At 38.1% G+C, this 20,804-nt stretch overlaps 1 protein-coding gene and 1 long non-coding RNA gene across 17 annotated transcripts in view; one reads left to right on the plus strand and one right to left on the minus strand.

The window, feature by feature from the left end:
- The window catches only part of CFAP20DC (CFAP20 domain containing), a 291,535-nt gene extending 288,823 nt beyond the window's left edge, over window positions 1-2,712 (minus strand). For 5 of the 16 annotated variants that reach the window (XM_073811280.1, XM_019947692.3, XM_019947694.3 and 2 more), the window contains exon 1: window positions 2,232-2,588. Coding sequence is in view for 10 of the 16 variants with exons in the window: in XM_019947692.3 (XP_019803251.2) it covers window positions 2,232-2,252 (21 nt within the window). In the remaining 6 variants the exon portion in view is untranslated. The other 11 variants (XM_073811274.1, XM_073811282.1, XM_073811273.1 and 8 more) reach the window with 6 other exon arrangements.
- Window positions 2,713-2,814: 102 nt separating this feature from the next.
- Window positions 2,815-20,804, plus strand: part of LOC109552190 (uncharacterized) — a 300,767-nt gene continuing 282,777 nt past the window's right edge. Inside the window, exon 1 of the long non-coding RNA XR_002178963.3 lies at window positions 2,815-2,967. This is a non-coding gene — a long non-coding RNA (uncharacterized lncRNA). The remainder of the gene's footprint in view (window positions 2,968-20,804) is intronic.

The raw sequence follows: 20,804 nt of genomic DNA on the forward strand, positions 1-20,804 counted from the left end.
TCTAAGCAACAACTGTTCTGATTCAGGTCACCTTGGATTAATGGTTTAAGAAATGTTTTTAAAAGCATGATAAACATTAAATAAACTCCATGCCATACAAACCTTACAGTCTCTCAGTGTAAGGTTCAGTTACTTCACATGTATAGTTCATGCTTACAAAATATTCTATTCAACACACACTAATGGGTTTAAACTCAACTGTCAAGCCAGGCTAATAAAATCTGATAGTTATCTCTGGCTACAAGCTTTTTAGTTACACTAACCTGAGCACCAATACCAGGTTTGCCATTTATTAACTATCTGACTTTGGAGTTACTTAACCTCTTGATTTTCTATCTGTAAAATGGGTTGTTAGATTACATAGGATAGTAAACATAAACCATCACACTCAATAAAGTGTGATGCACAAAGCAAGGGCTCATTAGTACCAGCAATGATCATTCAAAAAAAGGGCAAACTGGATAGTTTAGTACTGGGTCAATAAAAGAAGCCTGGGCTTGGAGAGGGAGTGATTCTTATTTTGAGGATTCCTATAAGATCTTTTTATATATTTAATACAAATTAATTTGGTGATCTATAAAATATGTACCAAAAAAATAGGGAATCATTTCCATAGACATGCTAAGTGTTCCCTATTATAAACCTGGGAACATGGAGGGACATGCTCAGGTAAAAACACTAAACACATTACTGAGTGTCCATATGCTTTAACTATAAGAGAGGAATTAAAGATGATTGTCTCTAAGGAAGAGTTTATTGCAAGAAACTGAAAACCTGAAATGAGAGTAAATATGGTTTTCTTTTATGGTCTGTTAAATTATAAGCAGCACATGAGCAAATCTGTGTGACTTTCATAAAGAATTTCCTGCTTTTAATTTTTCCAAATAATATAAAGATATTTTTGCTTCTGAGTTTTAACAAGTAATCACTTGAAGTTAAGACATTTACCGTCTTCTGTAGACAGTACTATGTGCAAACTGTGTGTGGAATTGAATTACTATAGCTTCTGGGGTCAGGTCATATTTCACTATGAATTTTAAATGTGAGGAAGCTTTTTCTTTTTTTTTTTTTTAAAAGAGAAAAATCCTTATACCTGGTGAGATAGAAAAATACCTCCCCCGCCCCCATTTCTGCTATCACCTGTTTCCCACAGTAGACACCTGCTTTTTTATAACAATATATTTTACCTATATTAAGCAAGAGAAACTCTCTAAAATTGTTCCAACAGATTTAATGACATCAAACGGAATAGAAGAAAGAGAACTGCAGAATACCCTGAGGGCACTCATAAGAAGGCAGGTAGTATTTGATGAAAAGGTAGAAGCAACGAAGAGGTGACCAGTGGAGGACTGCTCCGGCACAGGGACGAAATTGTTCGTAACAGCAGTACTAGGATAGCAGACAGACTGTAAACGGAGAGTGTAACCTCAGGTAGAGGTGGGAGGGGAGGGGAGGAGACTAGGGTCAAGGAAGATCAGGGAGGTGCCCAGTGAAGTGAGGAAAGCAGGAGCGCTTTGGAGACCCTCTAGGATACTCAAAGTGACTGAGGAAGACCCAGAAGCAGTTTCCCTCAGTGTGGTATTTAGATCACCTGCATCAGAATCAAATGGGGAAAGGTGCTATAAAGGTAATTTAACTAGCCCCATCAACAGAGATTCTGATTCACTCTATTTGACGTGAGGCTCAGGAAATCTGTATTTTTACAAGTACTTGTATTTTTACAAGTACTCCAAATGATCTTAATGTACCACAGCCTTTGAGAATCACTGACCCGCCCCCAATTTGGGGGGAAAAGAAAACAGCACACGGCCAAAGTGCTTATTTTCTTTCTTGGCTTAACCCATTCATGCATTCACTCTCTGCTAAATAGCTTCTGTGCCTAAATACCAGTGTGCCTCAGTACTGTTAAAACTCAAGGTTTATGGGTCCTGCCCTTAAGGTTCTGATTCCGGAGATCTGGTTGGGGTTTAAGGCTGCATTTCAGTCAGAAACACAGGGAATCCCTACACCTTGAGAAGCACGGAGCTGGAGAGGGAACGTCAAATCATATGCCCACACGGCAGTTGCTTTCTTTTCTTTCTCTTTTTGCGTCGAGACCACTTATCCATTAGTTCCTTCTTACCCCGAGAAAGACAGTATTACTTGGGGTGGGGGGTTCCTCTTCACCCGGACGTGAGCTATCTCACCGAACAGTACAAAGCTAGACCGGTTGGAGAGCCGTTTCCGGTTACCTGGTACTCATTTTTGAACATTCCCGCCGGGGGCCCGGGGCTTGAGGGGCACCGGAATTCAGGGCTTCCAGAGAGTAGCGTGACCCTGACGGCTGGAAATCGGCGGGCGGGAAGCCAGGGCCCGACGGGCGGGGAAGGGCTTCGTGGTCGGCCCCAACTCGGCCAGGTTCTTCTCCGCCCTTTGTCAGCTCCACCTCGGGCCCCCGACCCGAATCATCGCGGCCCCGCCTCCGGGACGCCGGAGTCTGGGAGGGGACAGCTGCCTGGGCGGGCTCCGGGCGGCCCCAGGGGACTGAGCGTGTGCGTAACCTACGTGACAGAGAGCCCAGACGCTGAACCTCCGACAACCGCCCGCCTGCTCACCGGAGAAAGGCTGGCGCGTTCTCGCCGCCGTCCAACCCCGCCCCCGAATCCGCTCGGAAGAGGGCCGAGCGGGTCGTACGTTCCGACCGCGCCCATTGGCTTCCACGAGGCGCCTGCGCGTGGCGCTGGCCGAGCTTCACGCCGACGGACACGTGAGACTACGCAGTGACGTAGGCGTTGCCCAGGCAACTGACCGTCTTTCGCTCAAAGGGCGGGACGCCGAACCTGCGACCAGCGCCCGCGCTAAGTCGTGACCCGTGTCTGCAAAAAAGCCTAAACTTAACCTGGCTTAAGAGCTACCACAGGTGCTGGATTCTTCTAGGAAATCTGTCACGTCGGCTTGGTCTCTCTTCGTTGTAAACACTGATAACTGGTAGGTTGCTGAAGGAAATGGAGTCGTGGAATCATGGAACCCTCATGGAACCTTTCGCTCAAGGTTCCCAAACTTGGCTTCGTTGAGGCACTGATAGGGTCCGCCATCTCCTTTCACTGTTTCAGAAGGCCCAAGGAAGGTCACTGCACGCTTCAAAAAACCAAGGTTTTTGCCCAAAGTAATAACTACATACGTTATTGAGCCAGGCGCTCTCTTAAGTTTAACTGGTTCTGTGTCTGAACCACTCTTACAATGTAGGTATTATCGTCCGTTTTTGGTTAAGAAACTGTGGCTCCGAAAGGTAAAATATTTTGCCTAAGCTCGCATGGCCAGTAAGTGATGGAGCTGGTTTGGAGCTCGTACCTAACTCAAAGCTGAGTTAGGTCAGTGGCTCAGGGTTAATCAGTAGTCAGGTACCACTCCTGGAGCCCCTGCTATAGGCCAAGTGGTTCACAACTCTGTGAAGTAAGGGTTAGTCTCCTTTCAGTTGAGATCACTGAGGTTCTGAGTTGATTAGGAATTTACTCAAGGATGCAGTGTTGATTTTTAGTTGTGGCACCATGGATCATGTACAGGATGAGAAAATGAATGCTTTCTGGACCTGCTTCTTGTCAGGGCTAAGAAGGAAAGAAAAGGAACAAATTTACTTGAATACACTAATACTGGATGTGTACAAGATAGAGGTGGGGCTGTCACATAGCTGTAAATTGCAGTACAATATCTAGAATTCAGACTTGGTTTCTAGAGCTCAAACCTAGTTCAACAACAGTTTTTGGCAGGACTCTGCTGGGGGCTTTGGGAATTATGGTCAGTAGACATGGTGTCTATCTTATTATCTAATGGGGGACATTTATCCATCCATTCATTTAAGAGATAACTCTTAGGAATGCAGTATATTCCAGACACTATACTAAGAGCTAGGTGTATAGGGAAGGGCCCCCATCTTCGTGTAGCTTGCATATTCACGGGGCAAGGCATAATAAAGAAGTGAACAAACAAATAATTACAACTTGTGATAAATGCCATGGATCCAGTGGTAGGAATTAACATTGGAGGGTATATTAGTTTCCCGTGGCTGCTGTAACAAATTGTCACAAGCTGGGTGGCTTAAAACAACACAGATTTATTCTCTCACAGTTCTGGAGGCTGGAAATCCAAAATCGAGGTGTCAGCAGGGTAGCACCCCCTTTGGAGGGTTTGTAGGAGAATCTGACCTTTGCCTCTTCCATCTCTGGTGGCTATTGGTGTCCCTTGACTTGTGGCTGCATCTCTTCTATCTCTGCCTCCATAGTCACAGTGCCTCTTCCTCTTCTGTGTGTGTCTTTTCCTCTGTGTGTCTCTTAAAAGGACAGTTGTGATGGCATTTAGGGCCCACTTGGATAATTCAGGGTAATCTCCGTATTTCAACATCCTTAATTACATTGCAAAGACCTTTTTTGCCAAATAAGGAAGCATTCACATGTTCCAGGGGGTAGATGTAGATATCTTTTGGGGGGGGGGCAGGCATAGCATTTTTGGATGATTCAAGTCAACACAAAGGATGACTTGCACTATAATATAAAGTAGTCTTTCATAAATACTATAAGAGCGGAAAAAAGTACAGTGAGAGTACAGGAGGAATCTAGGGAACATCCTAAGACTTTTAACAATATACTTGAGTCTCTGAACATATTTTGACACCACGGATGAAGAGAAACCCTGAACCTTTGTCCTATGCTATTTTCTTTCTACCCCTCATCATTATATGAATTTATTTATTTATTTGTTTATCATCTATCTTCACCTGTTAGAAGGTAAATTCTATGAAGGCGAGGACTTCTGTGTTCATCATTATTTCCCATGTCCTAGAGTAATGCTTGGCACATAGTAGATATTTTATAAACACATATTTGTTGATCAGATTAAAGGCACCTGTCCTTTTGAACTCACCGTGTCCAAAACAAAACTTCTCCAAACATGCGCCTTTCCTATCTTTCCCAATCTCACTAATATCACAGTGCCTCCTGCTTCCTCACTAGCTGCAATGGGCAGCCTCTAAAATGGCCCCCAATGATCTCCATCTTCTGGTAGGCATGCCCTTTGTGTAATCTTCTCCCCTTGGGTATGGACTGAACCTAGTGACTCACTTCTTATGAATACAATATGGCAAAAGTTCCGAGATGTTATTTCCATGATAAGGTTACAAAACGACTCTGATTTCCTTCTTGCTTGCCTTCTTTCACTCTGATATCCTTGCTTGCTCTGGTTTTCCCCCCTCCCATCCCCCAGCTTCCCCAGTCCTCACTCTGAAGGAAGCAAGTTGCTGTGTTAGCCCCTTGGAGAGGTGCAGGTAGTAAGGAACTGATGTCTCTGGCCAACAGTCAGTGAGGACTTGAGATTTGTCAACAGCCACATGAGTGGGCTTGGAAGTGACTCCTCCTCTGGTTGCACCTCGGGGTGACTGCATCCCTAGTGGACACCTTGATTGCAGCATAGTGAGCCTGGGTCAGAGGCACGCAGCTAAGTCATACCCTGATTCCTGACGCACAGAAGTTATGAGACAATTATTGTAAATTGCTAAGATTTAGGGTAATTTTTTACACAGCAGTGTATCTACTGCTAATATACTCCTCATACTCAGTCCATTACCCAAACCTATTCATTTTATCTAAATAATTTGAAAGTCTATTTACCTTCCCTCCACTGTTATCTCTACTCTGATTTACCTGTAATCTTCTCTGAACTACTATAATATCCTCCTAATTTACACACCATGTCAGCCACCTTTCAAATCTATCTCCACGTTGCAGTCAGTCATCTTTATAAAACACAAATTCAATCATATCGGTCCCCTGATTCTAACCCTTTTGTGACTATAGAGCCTGTCTTCCTCTCCAGTTTCTTTGTACATTATGTGGCCCCCTTCATTTTAGTAACATTGAGTTTTCTCATAGTTCTTCACGTATAACATGTTTGCTTCCACCGTAAGGCCTTTGTACTGATCTCTTGCATAGATTACTTCTGCTCCCTTCTTTCTTTGGTTAAGGCCTACTTATCCTATAGAGTTTACATCAAGGGTCCCTTTCTAAGGGACTCCTCTGATATCCCTGACTAGATCAAATCCCCGGTTTATATGTTCTCATAGCATCTTAGCTCTTAGTATTATTGAAATCATTGTTGAAATTTTATATGTCTATAATATTGGCCATCTCTAATGGACTGTAGATTTCAAGAGAGCAGGGACATGTCTGTTTTGTTTACCCTTGAATCCCTAGTGCTTGGTATACTACTTCAACTGTGTACCTGGCATAACAAAATAGTAATTGAATGAATGAGTGCATGAAAGTGGGAGGAGGTGAAAGATGAATATATTCTTAAAAGACAGCCATAGGTTTTGGTGTTGAGAAAACAAGGAAAAAGCAATTGAAAACATATTAATAACCTCAATTTATTGATAGAAAAACTAGTTACAGAGTTGAAGTGATTAACCACAGTGTATCAGTAAGTCTTATTACTCAGGTGTTTTGTTTTAAAAATGACCTATTTATTCAATTTAATGCTGGAAAGAACCAGTGAAATTTACTTCAGTCTCCTTAATTCCTTGAGAGAAAGGATTGTCCAAGGCCCAGTTGTCCAAGGGTTGGGTCATCTCCTAATCCTCCTAACTCATAACAAGTTCAGGAGACTTACAGTTGGATTTTCATTAGCAAGTGTGGTATCGGGCCTGTCCAGGCATAGGACAACTCTGAAGGCAGCCCAACTTAGATCAAAGGTGTTTTGTCTATGGCGAGAACGACCCTTAACACTGACAGTGGTGGCTATAAAGCAGAAATAAGCATGTGCCCTACTTTAACAATATGAACTCAAAAGCAGAGGTAGGAAGAGATTTGATTTTATAATACCAAATAGTCTTGTTTGATGTGGGTGAATGCAAGCTGTGACCAAAAACTTGGATTTGGCTATGTCTTCAAGAATGGCTACTAGAATTCAGCACCACCCACTCACCCCCACTCTGAAACCCCAAAAAAAGCCAGCCTGCTCAAACAACTTTGCTTAAGCCAAGTTTTTTATGTACATTATAAATGGCAGTGAAACAGTTTCTCTAATTGCTACAATTTTTAAAGAAGCTGGTACAATTAGTAATTGCATTAAATTGCTTAACTTAATTTGGCAACATTAAGACTTAGTCACTTTATAAGCTTTAAAGTGCTTGTCTTTGTTCTACAAAGAAAGTAATTCGGCGGTGTATTAATATTATTAAAGGATATTGGATAGTATTTAAAATGGAATAGACTAGAAACAGTTTTAAAGGGTGACAGAGTCTTTGTATGACAATGTAGTCATTCAAGTTAGATAATATGGTTATTAATTTGACAAGAAATAGTGTTCTTTTGAACTAAGAATGTACAGTATTTACCTTAATATATTTGAAGTTTATATTTTGGTTGCAGTTCATAATCTAATTATTTGGCATAATGGGAAGAAAAAAGATATGGTTTGATGATCAGAATTTTTTTGCTACACAATAATCTAGAAATGTTTAATACTTGGGGAGTTATTTTATTCCACATTATGAACTAACTTCATGAATGACATTAATGCCAAGTTGATAGAATAATTTAAAAACGGTGCCTAGTTTGTAGTTTCAAGCAGGTGAGAAAAATTAGTGATACCTGAGTCATCTGTTTGACCTTTGATTTGAGAGTAGTGATATCATTTTTTAGGAAGGTGCAGTGTGGGGAAAGTTTCTGAGGGCTTTACTGTTTCTAGGTTTTCTCCTTAAATGTTTTTTCTTTTTGTTTTTTTTCTTTCTGGTCTATGAGACTCTACAGTGACTGTTTCCTGCCTGTACCTTTAGATAACCAAAATTCATGCATAAACTCGAAATTTCCAAAACAAATTACTACCTGAAGATTTTCTCAGGAAAAAAAAAACCTATTCCAGTAGTTGAATATTTCCCTATGTATTCCCTGTGAATACTTCCCTAAATAAATCAATTTTATATAGCAAGCACTTAAGTTTCAAAAAATGAACATATTTGTAAAATGTATCTTTGAAAAGTTTAAATGAAGTGAGTTGATACTTAATGCCAGTTTGTTTTAAAATAACATAAATGCTCTTATTTTGTCATGAAAGTTGTTAGATCTAAGTAGCAAGTTTTTCTTACATGACTATCCCTAACTTAAAACCAGTTAGTGTTGATTTGTGATAAGAGGGCTATAGAAAACTGGATATCCACATGCAAAAGAATGAAGTTGGACCCTTACTTTATAATATATAAAAAAATAATTCAAAATGGACCTAAACATAAAACTTAAAACTATAAAGCTTTTGGAAGAAAATGTAGGGGAAAGGGAAAAGATTCATGAAATTTGATCTGACAATGATTTCTTTGATATGACACTAAAAGGACAGGCAATAACAAAAACAAAATACAAGTTAGACTACATCAAAATTTAAAATTTCTCTGCTTCAAAGGACATGATCAACAGCATTGAAAGGCAACCAATGGAATGGGAGAAAATGTTTGGAAATCATGTATCTGATAATGTATACATTCAGAATATACAAAGAATGTATACAACAACAGTAACAACAAAAAACAACCTGATTCAAAATGGGCAAAAGATTTGAATAGACCTTTATCTAAAAAAGATATACAAATGGCCGATAAAGGGCATGAAAAGTTGCTCAGTATCACTAATCATTAGGGAAATCCAAATATAAAATGGATGGCTAGTGGGAAGCTGCTGCATAGCACAAGGAGATCAGCTCGATGCTTTGTGATGACCTAGAGTGGTGGGATAGGGAGGATGGGAGGGAGGCTCAAGAGGGAGGGGATATGGGATATATGTATACTTATAGCTGATTCACTTTGTTGTACAACAGAAACTAACACAACGCTGGAAAGCAATTATACTCCTATACTCCTATAAAGATAGATATATATATAAAATAAAACAGCCTTTCAGTTAAACAGGGAAAGGCCAACAAATGTCTCTGCTTCTAAGATGTCAAATAAGTCTTGAAAAGTAACACGAAGATCAACAGTGACCTCTGCAAGATTTCTTTTCTAGAGCCATTCACGTAGAAGCCAGATTCCAGTAGATTGAGGAGTGATTGGCAAGAGAGGAAGTGGTGATAGCAAATGAAGACAACAATTAATAAGTTTGACAGTGAAAAGGAGTAAAGGACCTACAACAGCTACAGTGTTAGGCATTTTGCAGAGAGTTTTTACAATTTGTTCCCAATGGGAGTTACTTGGATTTTGAAGATACAAACGAGACAGAAAAATGACTGTGAGATGCCTGAAAAGGAGAAAGTGATGAGACTTAGAGCACAGGGAGAAGGATTATGGTTAGATAGGAGAAGTATATGATCCATTTTAATGAAAGACAATGTATAATTTATAGATAAGCTAGCAGGTGGACTCTTACTACATTACCTGTTAGATTATTTGAAATTTAATTTGATATTCTTGAATAATATTTTAGTATGCAGACTCTTTTGAAGGCTACAATTATACTTTTTTTCCACAAAAAGGAACAAAAGCAAAATAAAATCTTTTCTATTAGAGCCTTAAATTAGTGTGGTTTGATTGAGTATTAAAGACTCGTTATCCACATTGCTAATTGATGTTTTTGTTCAGATATTATGAATAGAAATGTATATGTGCTGATCTTTAAAGAAATGTCCTTCTGTCATAGTTTTGTGGAACAATAGGGGAATTTACAATTGAAGGTAAAAATAAAAAGTTTAGTGCAAGAACTTTTAAAGGGTCAAAATTATGCAATAAATTAATTTAAAAAATCAAAGGACAGAGGATAAAACTTACTTGCAATCATAAATTCTCTCAGAAACTTACCTTTTTCATACTTTATCAAAAACCTTAAACACAGTTTACAAATAGTCTATTTTATTGTTTTATAAAACAGATTATTATATACTTTTCTTAAATTTAATTTTTATTTTACATTGGAGTATAGTTGATTTACACTGTTGTGTTAGTTTCAGATGTATACCTAAGGGATTCAATTATACATATATGTATCCATTCTTTTATAGACTCTTTTCCCATATAGGTTATTACAGAATATTGAGTAGAGTTCCCTGTGCTATTCAGTAGGTCCCTGTTGATTATCTATTTTATATACAGTAGTGTGTATATGTTAATCCGAAACTCCTAATTTATCCCTCTCCCCCAGGTTTCCCCCCGCTGACAACCACAAGTCTGCTTTCAAAGTCTGTGAATATGTTTCTGTTTTACAAATAAGTTAATTTGTATCATTTTTTAATATTCCACATATGAGTGATATCATATGCTATTCGTCTTTGTCTGACTTACTTCACTTAGAATGATAATCTCTAGGTCCATCCATGTTGCTGCAAATGGCATTATTTCATTCTTTTTGATGGCAGAGTACCATTTCATTGTATATGTGTTCCACGTCTTCTTTATCCATTCCTCTGTCGGTGGACATTTAGGCTGTTTCCGTGACTTGGTTATTGTAAATAGTGCTGCAATGAACATTGAGGTGCATATATCTTTTTGAATTATGGTTTTCTCCGGATATATGCCTGGGAGTGAGATTGCTGGATCTTATGATAGCTCTATTTTTAGTGTTTTAAGGAACCTCCATACTGTTCTCCACAGGGGTTGTACCAATTTTCATTCCCACCAACAGTGTAGGAGGGTTCCTTTTTCTCCACATCGTCTCCAGCATTTATTGTTTGTAAACTTTTTGATGATGGCCATTCTGACCAGTCTGAGGTGATATCTCATTGTAGTTTTGATTTGCATTTCTCCGATAATTAGTGATGTTGAGCATCTTTTCATGTGCTTTCTGGCCATCTGTATGTCTTATTTGAAGAAATGTCTATTTAGACCTTCTGCCCATTTTTTGATTGCATTGTTTATTTTTTTGATATAGAACTGCATAAGCTGTTTGTACATTTTGGAGATTAATCCCTTGTCGGTCACTTTGTTTGCAAATATTTTGTCTCATTCTGTGCATTGTCTTTTTGTTTTGTTTATGGTTTCCTTTGCTGTTCAGAAGCTTTTAAGTTTAATTAGGTCCCATTTGTTTATTTTTGTTTTTATTTTCATTACTCCAGGAGGTCCAAAAAGATATTGATGCAATTTATGTCAAAGAGTGTTCTGCCTATGTTTTCCTCTAAGAGTTTTATAGTATCTGGCCTTACATTTAGGTCTTTAATCTATTTTGGGTTTATTTTTGTGTGTGGTGTTAGAGAATGTTATAATTCATTCTTCTACATGTAGCTGTCCAGTTTTCCCAGCACCACTTATTGAAGAGACTGTCTTTTCTCCATCACATATTCTTGCCTCCTTTGTCATAGATTAATTGACCATAAGGGAGTGGATTTATTTCTGGGCCGTCTATCCTATTCCATTGATCTATATGCCTGTTTTTGTGCCAGTACCATACTGTTTTGATTACTGTAGCTTTGCTGTATAGTCTGAAGTCAGGGACTCTGATTCCTCTAGCTCCGTTTTCCTTTCTCAGGATTGCTTTATCTCTTTGGGGTCTTTCATGTTTCCATACAAATATTAAAATGTTTTGTTCTCATTCTGTGAAAAATGCCATTGGTAATTTGATAGGGATTGCACTGAATCTGTAGACTACCTTGGGTAGTATAGTCATTTGGACATTATTGATTCTTCCAATCCAAGAACATGCTATATCTTTCCATCTGTTTGTGTCATCTTTGATTTCTTTCATGAACATCTTCTGGTTTTCAGAGTACAGATCTTTTGCCTCCTTCAATAGGTTTATTCCTAGGTATTTTATTCTTTTTGATGCAGTGGTAAATGGGATTGTTTCCTTAATTTCTCTTTCTGGTCTTTCATTGTTAGTGTATAAGAATGCAAGAGATTTTTGCGGATAAATTTTGTATACTGCAACTTTACCAAATTCATTGATGAGCTCTAGTAGTTTTCTGGTAGCATCTTTAGGAGTTTCTATATATAATATCATGCCATCTGCAAACAGTGACAGTTTTACTTCTTCTTTTACAATTTAGATTATTATATACTTTTAAAAGTCATTCAGTCATTGTTAGCATTGGAGAAGAAGTTGCATCAGTACCCTTTTATGACAATGATATTACTTATGAACTAGCTCATAATGTTAACAAACAAGCGAAAACACATCAGAGCAAACAGAATTTTGGACCTTGAAGGTACTTTAACTTACTTGGTGATCATGTTATTATTTTGCTATTGTATTGCTATTTTATATGTATAATAGAAATTTTGCTTTATTTGAGTAAGTTTTCCAAATCAGAAGATACTAGCTTGCATGTTTGTTCTATCAGCATGCTTTGTATTTAAAGTGATTGAATACTAAACTGAAACTGGCTCAAACAATAAATGGTTGATTATTTATTGATTCATATAACTTAGCAACTCAGAGCAGATCCACCTGCATCCAGATCAAACAGCATTGCCAAGATTCCTTTCTCTACCCTCCTTCCTCTAGGTTGGCTCAATCCCTATGCTAGCTCTCCTTGGGCTCACAAGATGGCTGTAGCATTCTCAATATATTCTTAAATCTCATATTCTTAAAGTAGAGCATTTTGAGCCAAAGTCCTGAAGTTCACTTTCATTTGTGTCATCTGCGACCCTATGCCTACCTCTGAACCAATCAGTATGGTCAGATAAACGTGCATCCTAATTGGCTTAAGGCTGGATTGTGTCTGTTTTTAAATCAGTCACTGCAACCAAGGAGATGAGATATGTTGATTGACTGGGAATGGGGCCCACCCAAACCCAGACTGGGAATGGGGAGGGATTGTTTCCCAAAGGAAACTCTGGGTTCTCTTACAAGGAAGGAAGAGGGTGGACAGCCAAAAGCAGATGTCCACTTTAATGTCATCATATATATGGTAATTTTTTAGAAATAACAGACAAATCAACATTTCAAAATTCTAACTATAATGAATTTAATACAAAACAAAGCTTCTCTAACATTCTTTAAATGATTCAGTGTATATATGCTTAGTTCAAATATCAGAGTCATCATCACACATTTGATTGTGCCAGGTTTCACATTAACCCTTAGGCTCTCTGTGACGCCACCTGCATAGGCACAGGAAATCCAATGTTATTGGATGCCTATGTATTTTCTAGAATCTTTGGGAAGATATTAGTATCCAGGAATCACTTTGGAAGTGATTACTTGGCTGCAGTTTTCCTCAGACCCAACATTTTTATAAAGGATTCTACTTGGTTGCCACTATTGCCAATGAATACCTGTCGTGTTTGAAGTTGTTGAAATTAGAATGTAACTACTTTAGCTAATGTCGTCATCAATAAAACATAGACTCTGGGAGCTGGCCTGCCACTCACAGCTAGGCCTTGTGATTATTGTTGTTGTTGTTGTGAATGAACCATTTCACAGAATACCAACATCAGAAAAGGCTACTATGTGACCATGATGGGTCAAGACCAAAACAAGACCACTCCATAATCATGTCTAAATAGAAACAAGAACATGAACATTATCTAACCGACACAAATGACCAAACATTTCCCTACTCTGGCTAATACGAATGACTGGTCTTTCTTTACCAATTATAGCTATGCTTTATTTCATTTCTCCTGTCATGTAGATAAGATCTGTTAATGTTCACAATTACTGAATTACCCCTGCTTCTTCAGAGGATCCAATCCAGAGCAAAGCCTTGCTTCCCTACACCCTCCCCCAAATCAGCTAACGTAAGCCCAAATCCTGTAAACTCGAACCCCCTCTTACTGAAATGCCTGTAGTTCCCCATTGGTGTGTTTTTTTTCCTTGTTGCAACAAGCTGTGAACCTAACTTCTTCATCGACTGGTACGTTCCTGATCTTTGGCTGGTGGGCATTAACACCAGTAAATCCAGAACTGTATGTTTTCATTCTTAGGAAGCAAACCGAATGCTTGTTGTGAATTCCAATCAATTGCCAGGATTGGACGTAGGGGAGTCTTACTTGGGCCCTAGTGTTCAGTGGTTACGAATGAAGCTTTTTCACTCAAATGCTGAAGCCAGTCAAGCCCTGAGTTTGAAGCATACGGTATTTGTCTTTCCTTTCTGACTTACTTCACTCTGTATGACAGACTCTAGGTCCATCCACCTCATTACAAATAGCTCAGTTTCATTTATTTTTATGGCTGAGTAATATTCCATTGTATATATGTGCCACATCTTCCCTATCCATTCATCTGATGATGGACACCTAGGTTGTTTCCATCTCTGGGCTATTGTAAATAGAGCTGCAATGAACATTTTGGTACATGACTCTTTTTGAATTATGGTTTTCTCAGGGTATACGCCCAGTAGTGGGATTGCTGGGTCATATGGTAGCTCTATTCATAGTTTTCCAAGGAACCTCCGTACTATTCTCCATAGTGGCTGCACCAATTCACATTCCCACCAACAGTGCAAGACTGTACCCTTTTCTCCACACCCTCTCCAGCATTTATTGTTTCTAGAGTTTTTGATGATGGCCATTCTGACTGGTGTGAGATGATATCTCATTGTAGTTTTGATTTGCATCTCTCTAATGATTAATGATGTTGAGCATTCTTTCATGTGTTTGTTGGCAGTCTGTATATATCTTCTTTGGAGGAATGTCTATTTAGGTCTTCTGCCCATTTTTGGATTGGGTTGTTTGATTTTTTTGTTATTGAGGTGAATGAGCTGCTTATAAATTTTGGAGATTAATCCTTTGTCAGTTGCTTCATTTGCAAATATTTCCTCCCATTCTGCGGGTTGTCTTTTGGTCTTGTTTATGGTTTCCTTTGCTGTGCAAAAGCTTTTAAGTTTCATTAGGTCCCTCTTGTTTATTTTTGTTTTTATTTCCATTTCTCTAGGAGGTGGGTCAAAAAGGATCTTGCTGTGATTTATGTCATAGAGTGTTCTGCCTATGTTTTCCTCTAAGAGTTATATAGTTTCTGGCCTTACATTTAGGTCTTTAATCAATTTTGAGCTTATTTTTGTGTATGGTGTTAGGGAGTGTTCTAATCTCATACTTTTACATGTACCTGTCCAGTTTTCCCAGCACCACTTATTGAAGAGGCTGTCCTTTCTCCACTGTACATTCCTGCCTCCTTTATCAAAGATAAGGTGACCATATGTGCGTGGGTTTATCTCTGGGGTTTCTATCCTGTTCCATTGATCTATCGTTCTGTTTTTGCACCAGTACAATACTGCCTTGATTACTGTAGCTTTGTAGTATAGTCTGAAGTCAGGGAATCTGATTCCTCCAGCTCCGTTTTTCATTCTCAAGATTGCTTTGGCTATTCGGGGTCTTTTGTGTTTCCATACAAATTGAGAGATTTTTTTGTTCTAGTTCTGTGAAAAATGCCAGTGGTAGTTTGATAGGGATTGCATTGAATCTGTAGATTGCTTTGGGTAGTACAGTCATTTTCACAATGTTGATTTTTCCAATCCAAGAACATGGTATATCTCTCCATCTATTTGTATCATCTTTAATTTCTTTCATCAGTGTTTTATAATTTTCTGCATACAGGTCTTTTGTCTCATGAGGTAGGTTTATTCCTAGATATTTTATTCTTTTTGTTGCAATGGTAAATGGGAGTGTTTTCTTGATTTCACTTTCAGATTTTTCATCATTAGTGAATAGGAATGCCAGAGGTTTCTGTGCATTAATTTTGTATCCTGCTACTTTACCAAATTCATTGATTAGCTCTAGTAGTTTTCTGGTAGCATCTTTAGGATTCTCTGTGTATAGTATCATGTCATCTGAAAACAGTGACAGCTTTACTTCTTCTTTTCCAATTTGGATTCCTTTTATTTCCTTTTCTTCTCTGATTGCTGTGGCTAAACCTTCCAAAACTATGTTGAATAAGATTGGTGATAGTGGGCAACCTTGTCTTGTTCCTGATCTTAGTGGAAATGCTTTCAGTTTTTCACCATTGAGGACGATGTTGGCTGTGGGTTTCTCATATATGGCCTTTATTATGTTGAGGAGAGTTCCCTCTATGCCTACTTTCTGGAGGGTTTTTATCATAAATGGGTGTTGAATTTTGTTGAAAGCTTTCTCTGCATCTATTCAGATGACCATATGGTTTTTCTCCTTCAATTTGTTAATATGGTGTATCACATTGATTGATTTGAGTATATTGAAGAATCCTTGCATTCCTGGAATAAACCCCACTTGATCATGGTGTATGATCCTTTTAATGTGCTGCTGGATTCTGTTTGCTAGTATTTTGTTGAGGATTTTTGCATCTATGTTCATCAGTGATATTGGCGTGTAGTTTTCTTTCTTTGTGACATCCTTGTCTGGTTTTGGTATCAGGGTGATGGTGGCCTCGTCGAATGAGTTTGGGAGTGTTCCTCCCTCTCCTATATTTTGGAAGAGTTTGAGAAGGATAGGTGTTAGCTCTTCTCTAAATGTCCGATAGAATTGTCCTGTGAAGCCATCTGGTCCTGGGCTTTTGTTTGTTGGAAGATTTTTAATCACAGTTTCAATTTCAGTGCTTGTGATTGGTCTGTTCATATTTTCTATTTCTTCCTGATTCAGTCTTGGCAGGTTGTGCATTTCTAAGAATTTGTCCATTTCTTCCAGGTTGTCCATTTTATTGGCATAGAGTTGCTAGTAGTAATCTCTCATTATCTTTTGTATATCTTCAGGGTTAGTTGTTACTTCTCCTTTTTCATTTCTAATTCTATTGATTTGAAATTCTCCCTTTTTTCTTGATGAGCCTGGCTAATGGTTTATCAATTTTGTTTATCTTCTCGAAGAACCAGCTTTTAGTTTTATTGATCTTTGGTCTAATTTCCTTCATTTCTTTTTCATTTATTTCTGATATGATCTTTATGATTTCTTTCCTTCTGCTAACTTTGGGGGTTTTTTGTTCTTCTTTCTGTAATTGCTTTAGTTGCAAGGTTAGGATGTTTATTCGAGATGTTTCCTGTTTCTTAAGGTAGGATTGTATTGCTATAAACTTCCCTCTTAGAACTGCTTTTGCTCATCCCATAGGTTTTGGGTCATCGTGTCTCCATTGTCATTTGTTTCTAGGTATTTTTTGATTTCCTCTTTGATTTCTTCAGTGATCACTTCGTTATGAAGCAGTGTATTGTTTAGCCTACATGTGTTTGTATTTTTTACAGATCTTTTCCTGTAATTGATATCTAGTCTCGTAGCATTGTGGTCGGAAAAGATACTTGATACAATTTCAATTTTCCTAAATCTACCAAGGCTTGATTTGTGACCCAAGATATGATCTATCCTGGAGAATGTTCCATGAGCACTTGAGAAAAATGTGTATTCTGTTGTTTTTGGATGGAATGTCCTATAAATATCAGTTAAGTCCATCTTGTTTAATGTATCATTTAAAGCTTGTGTTTCCTTATTCATTTTGGATGATCTGTCCATTGGTGAAAGTGGGGTGTTAAAGTCCCCTACTATGAGTGTTTTACTGTTGATTTCCCCTTTTATGGCTGTTAGTATTTGCCTTATGTATTGAGGTGCTCCTATGTTAGGTGCATAAATATGTACAATTGTTATATCTTCTTCTTGGATTGATCCTTTGATCATTATGTAGTGTCCTTCTTTGTCTCTTCTAATAGTCTTTATTTTAAAGTCTATTTTGTCTGATATGAGACTTGCTACTCCAGCTTTCTTTTGGTTTCCATTTGCGTGGAATATCTTTTTCCATCCCCTCACTTTCAGTCTGTATGTGTCTCTAGGTCTGAAGTGGGTCTCTTCTAGACAGCATATATATGGGTCTTGTTTTTGTATCCATTCAGCCAATCTGTGTCTTTTGGTGGGAACATTTAATCCATTTACGTTTAAGGTAATTATCGATATGTATGTTCCTATTCCCATTTTCTTCATTGTTTTGGGTTTGTTATTATAGGTCTTTTCCTTCTCTTGTGTTTCTTGCCTAGAAAAGATCCTTTAGCATTTGTTGTAAAGCTGGTTTGGTGGTGCTGAACTCTCTCAGCTTTTGCATCTGTAAAGGTTTTAATTTCTCCATCAAATCTGAATGAGATCCTTGCTGTGTAGAGTTTTCTTGGTTGTAGGTTTTTCTCCTTCATCACTTTGAATGTGTCCTGCCAGTCGCTTCTGGCTTGCAGAGTTTCTGCTGAAATATCAGGTGTTAACATTATGGGGATTCCCTTGTATGTTATTTGTTGTTTTTCCCTTGCTGCTTTTAATATGTTTTCTTTGTATATAGTTTTTGACAGTTTGATTAATATGTCTTGGCGTGTTTCTCCTTGGATTTTTCCTGTATGGGACTCTCTGTGCTTCCTGGACTTCATTAACTATTTCCTTTCCCATATTAGGGATGTTTTCAACTATAATCTCTTCAAATATTTTCTCAGTCCCTTTCTTTTTCTCTTCTTCTTCTGGAACCCCTATAATTCGAATGTTGGTGCGTTTAATGTTGTCCCAGAGGTCTCTGAGACTGTCCTCAGTTCTTTCATTCTTGTTTCTTTATTCTGCTCTGCAGTAGTTATTTCCACTATTCTATCTTCCAGGTCACTTATCCGTTCTTCTGCCTCAGTTATTCTGCTATTGATCCCTTCTAGAGTATTTTTAATTTCATTTATTGTGTTGTTCATCGTTGCTTGTTTCATCTTTAGTTCTTCTAGGTCCTTGTTAAATGTTTCTTGCATTTTGTTTATTCTATTTCCAAGATTTTGGATCATCTTTACTATCATTATTCTGAATTCTTTTTTAGGTAGACTGCCTATTTCCTGTTCATTTGTTAGGTCTGCTGGGTTTTTATCTTGCTCCTTCATCTGCTGTGTGTTTTTCTGTCTTCTCATTTTGCTTATCTTGGTTCAGCTAAATTTGGTTCAGTGAGTTGTGTAGGCTTCCTGGTGGAGGGGACTAGTGCCTGTGTTCTGGTGGATGACGCTGGATCTTGTCTTTCTGGTGGGCAGGTCCACGTCTGGTGGTGTGTTTTGGGGTATCTGTGGCCTTATTATGATTTTAGGCAGCCTCTCTGCTAATGGGTGGGGTTGTGTTCCTCTCTTGCTAGTTGTTTGGCATAGGGTGTCCAGCACTGTAGCTTGCTGGTCATTGAGTGAAGCTGGGTGTTGGTGTTGAGATGGAGATCTCTGGGAGATTTTCACCATGTGATATTACGTGGAGCTGGGAGGTCTCTTGTGGACCAGTGTTCTGAAATTGGCTCTCCCACCTCAGAGGCACAGCACTGACTCCTGGCTGCAACACCAAGAGCCTTTCATCCACATGGCTCAGAATAAAAGGGAGAATAAGTAGAAAGAAAGAAAGAGGATAAAATAAAATAAAATTAAGGTAAAATAAAGTTATTAAACTAAAAAAAATAATTTTTAAGAAAAAAAGTTTTTTTAAGTAAAAAAAAAAAAAAAGGACAGGTAGAACCCTAGGACAAATGGTGAAAGCAAAGCTATACAGACAAAATCTCACACAGAAGCATACACATACACACTCACAAAAAGAAGAAAAGGGGAGAAAATAATAAATCTTGCTCTCAAAGTCCACCTCCTCAATTTGGGATGATTTGTTGTCTATTCAGGTATTCCACAGACGCAGGGTACATCACGTTGATTGTGAGATTTAATCCACTGCTCCTGAGGCTGCTGGGAGTGATTTCCCTTTCTCTTCATTGTTGCACAGCTCCTGGGATTCAGCTTTGGATTTGGCCCCGCCTCTGCATGTAGATTACATTTTACATTGCTGTCCTTTTTAACCCTAGTTATTAAATAGTTCATTTATTTCCTATTCAAAATCTAGTTGACATGAAAAATTGAAACTGTTAGATAATTCAGAATAGTTGGACATTGAAAATTATGTTCATTCATTTGTAGGATAATTATTAATCTTCTGGATGCTTAACAGGTTAGACAACCTTTGAGGGGTTTACAATATAGTGGTGGAGTCATACATGAATAAACACATAAATAATTATGTAATTTAATATCAGTAGTGATAAGTGCTATTAAGAAAAGAGAAAGATAAGGAGCTATTGAGCAACATGGTGTGCTCTGTAGATATAGTGATGAGGGAAGAACTCTCAGTAAGGGAATATGTGAATAGTGCCTTGAAGGAAGTGAGGAAGTGAGCTGGGCTAATATCTGGGGGTAAGAGTCTTTCAGGCCCAGAGAAGAACTTACAAAGATTATGAGGTAGTCATGTGCATCTTTGAGGAACAGGAAGGAAGCCAGTGATGCCAACTCCTGTGAGAAAGAGAACAATGGAGATCAAAAAGGTGATGAATGGCCACATTATGAAGAGCCTTAAGGTGAAATAAAGACTTTGGATTTTATTCTAATTATCATAGGGAGTCATTGGAAGGTTTTGAACAGGGCGTAGATTTGAATTTAGATGTAGGGTATATGAGAAAGAGGAGAAAATGAACTATTTAATAACTAGGGTTAAAAAGGACAGCAATGCAACATGTAATCTTTTAATGTTTAGCTAAGAATGATTACAAATCTGTACAAATCAATTATAAAAAAATAAAAGCTTTATTGTTGTGGTTTCTTAATTGGTTTAAGATACATCAGGGTCAGAAAAGTTATTTCCTTTATTGTTCCCCTTTAGCCTTCCTCCATAAAGTCTGTCATCAACCTCTACTCATGACAGTATTGTGGCAAAAATACCATGTGTCTATGAAAAGATGGTATAACTTATAAGGAAAAGACAACGACATTTAAAGCAGTAAAATCATTAAGTGACTCACCCTGTGATTACTCAGTAAGTAAAGCTTAAGAGAGATGGACGGAAGCTCACTGTTGATTTTTTTTTTTTTCTTTAAAGCAGAGAAGTTTAGGAGAAGGATAGTAGTCCCTAAATGATGGTGGTAGTAGAGAGTGGGAATAGTCGCTCATCTGTA

This window comes from Tursiops truncatus, chromosome 10 (assembly GCF_011762595.2).
Source record: "Tursiops truncatus isolate mTurTru1 chromosome 10, mTurTru1.mat.Y, whole genome shotgun sequence".
In the NCBI taxonomy this organism is placed as follows: Eukaryota; Metazoa; Chordata; class Mammalia; order Artiodactyla; family Delphinidae; genus Tursiops; species Tursiops truncatus.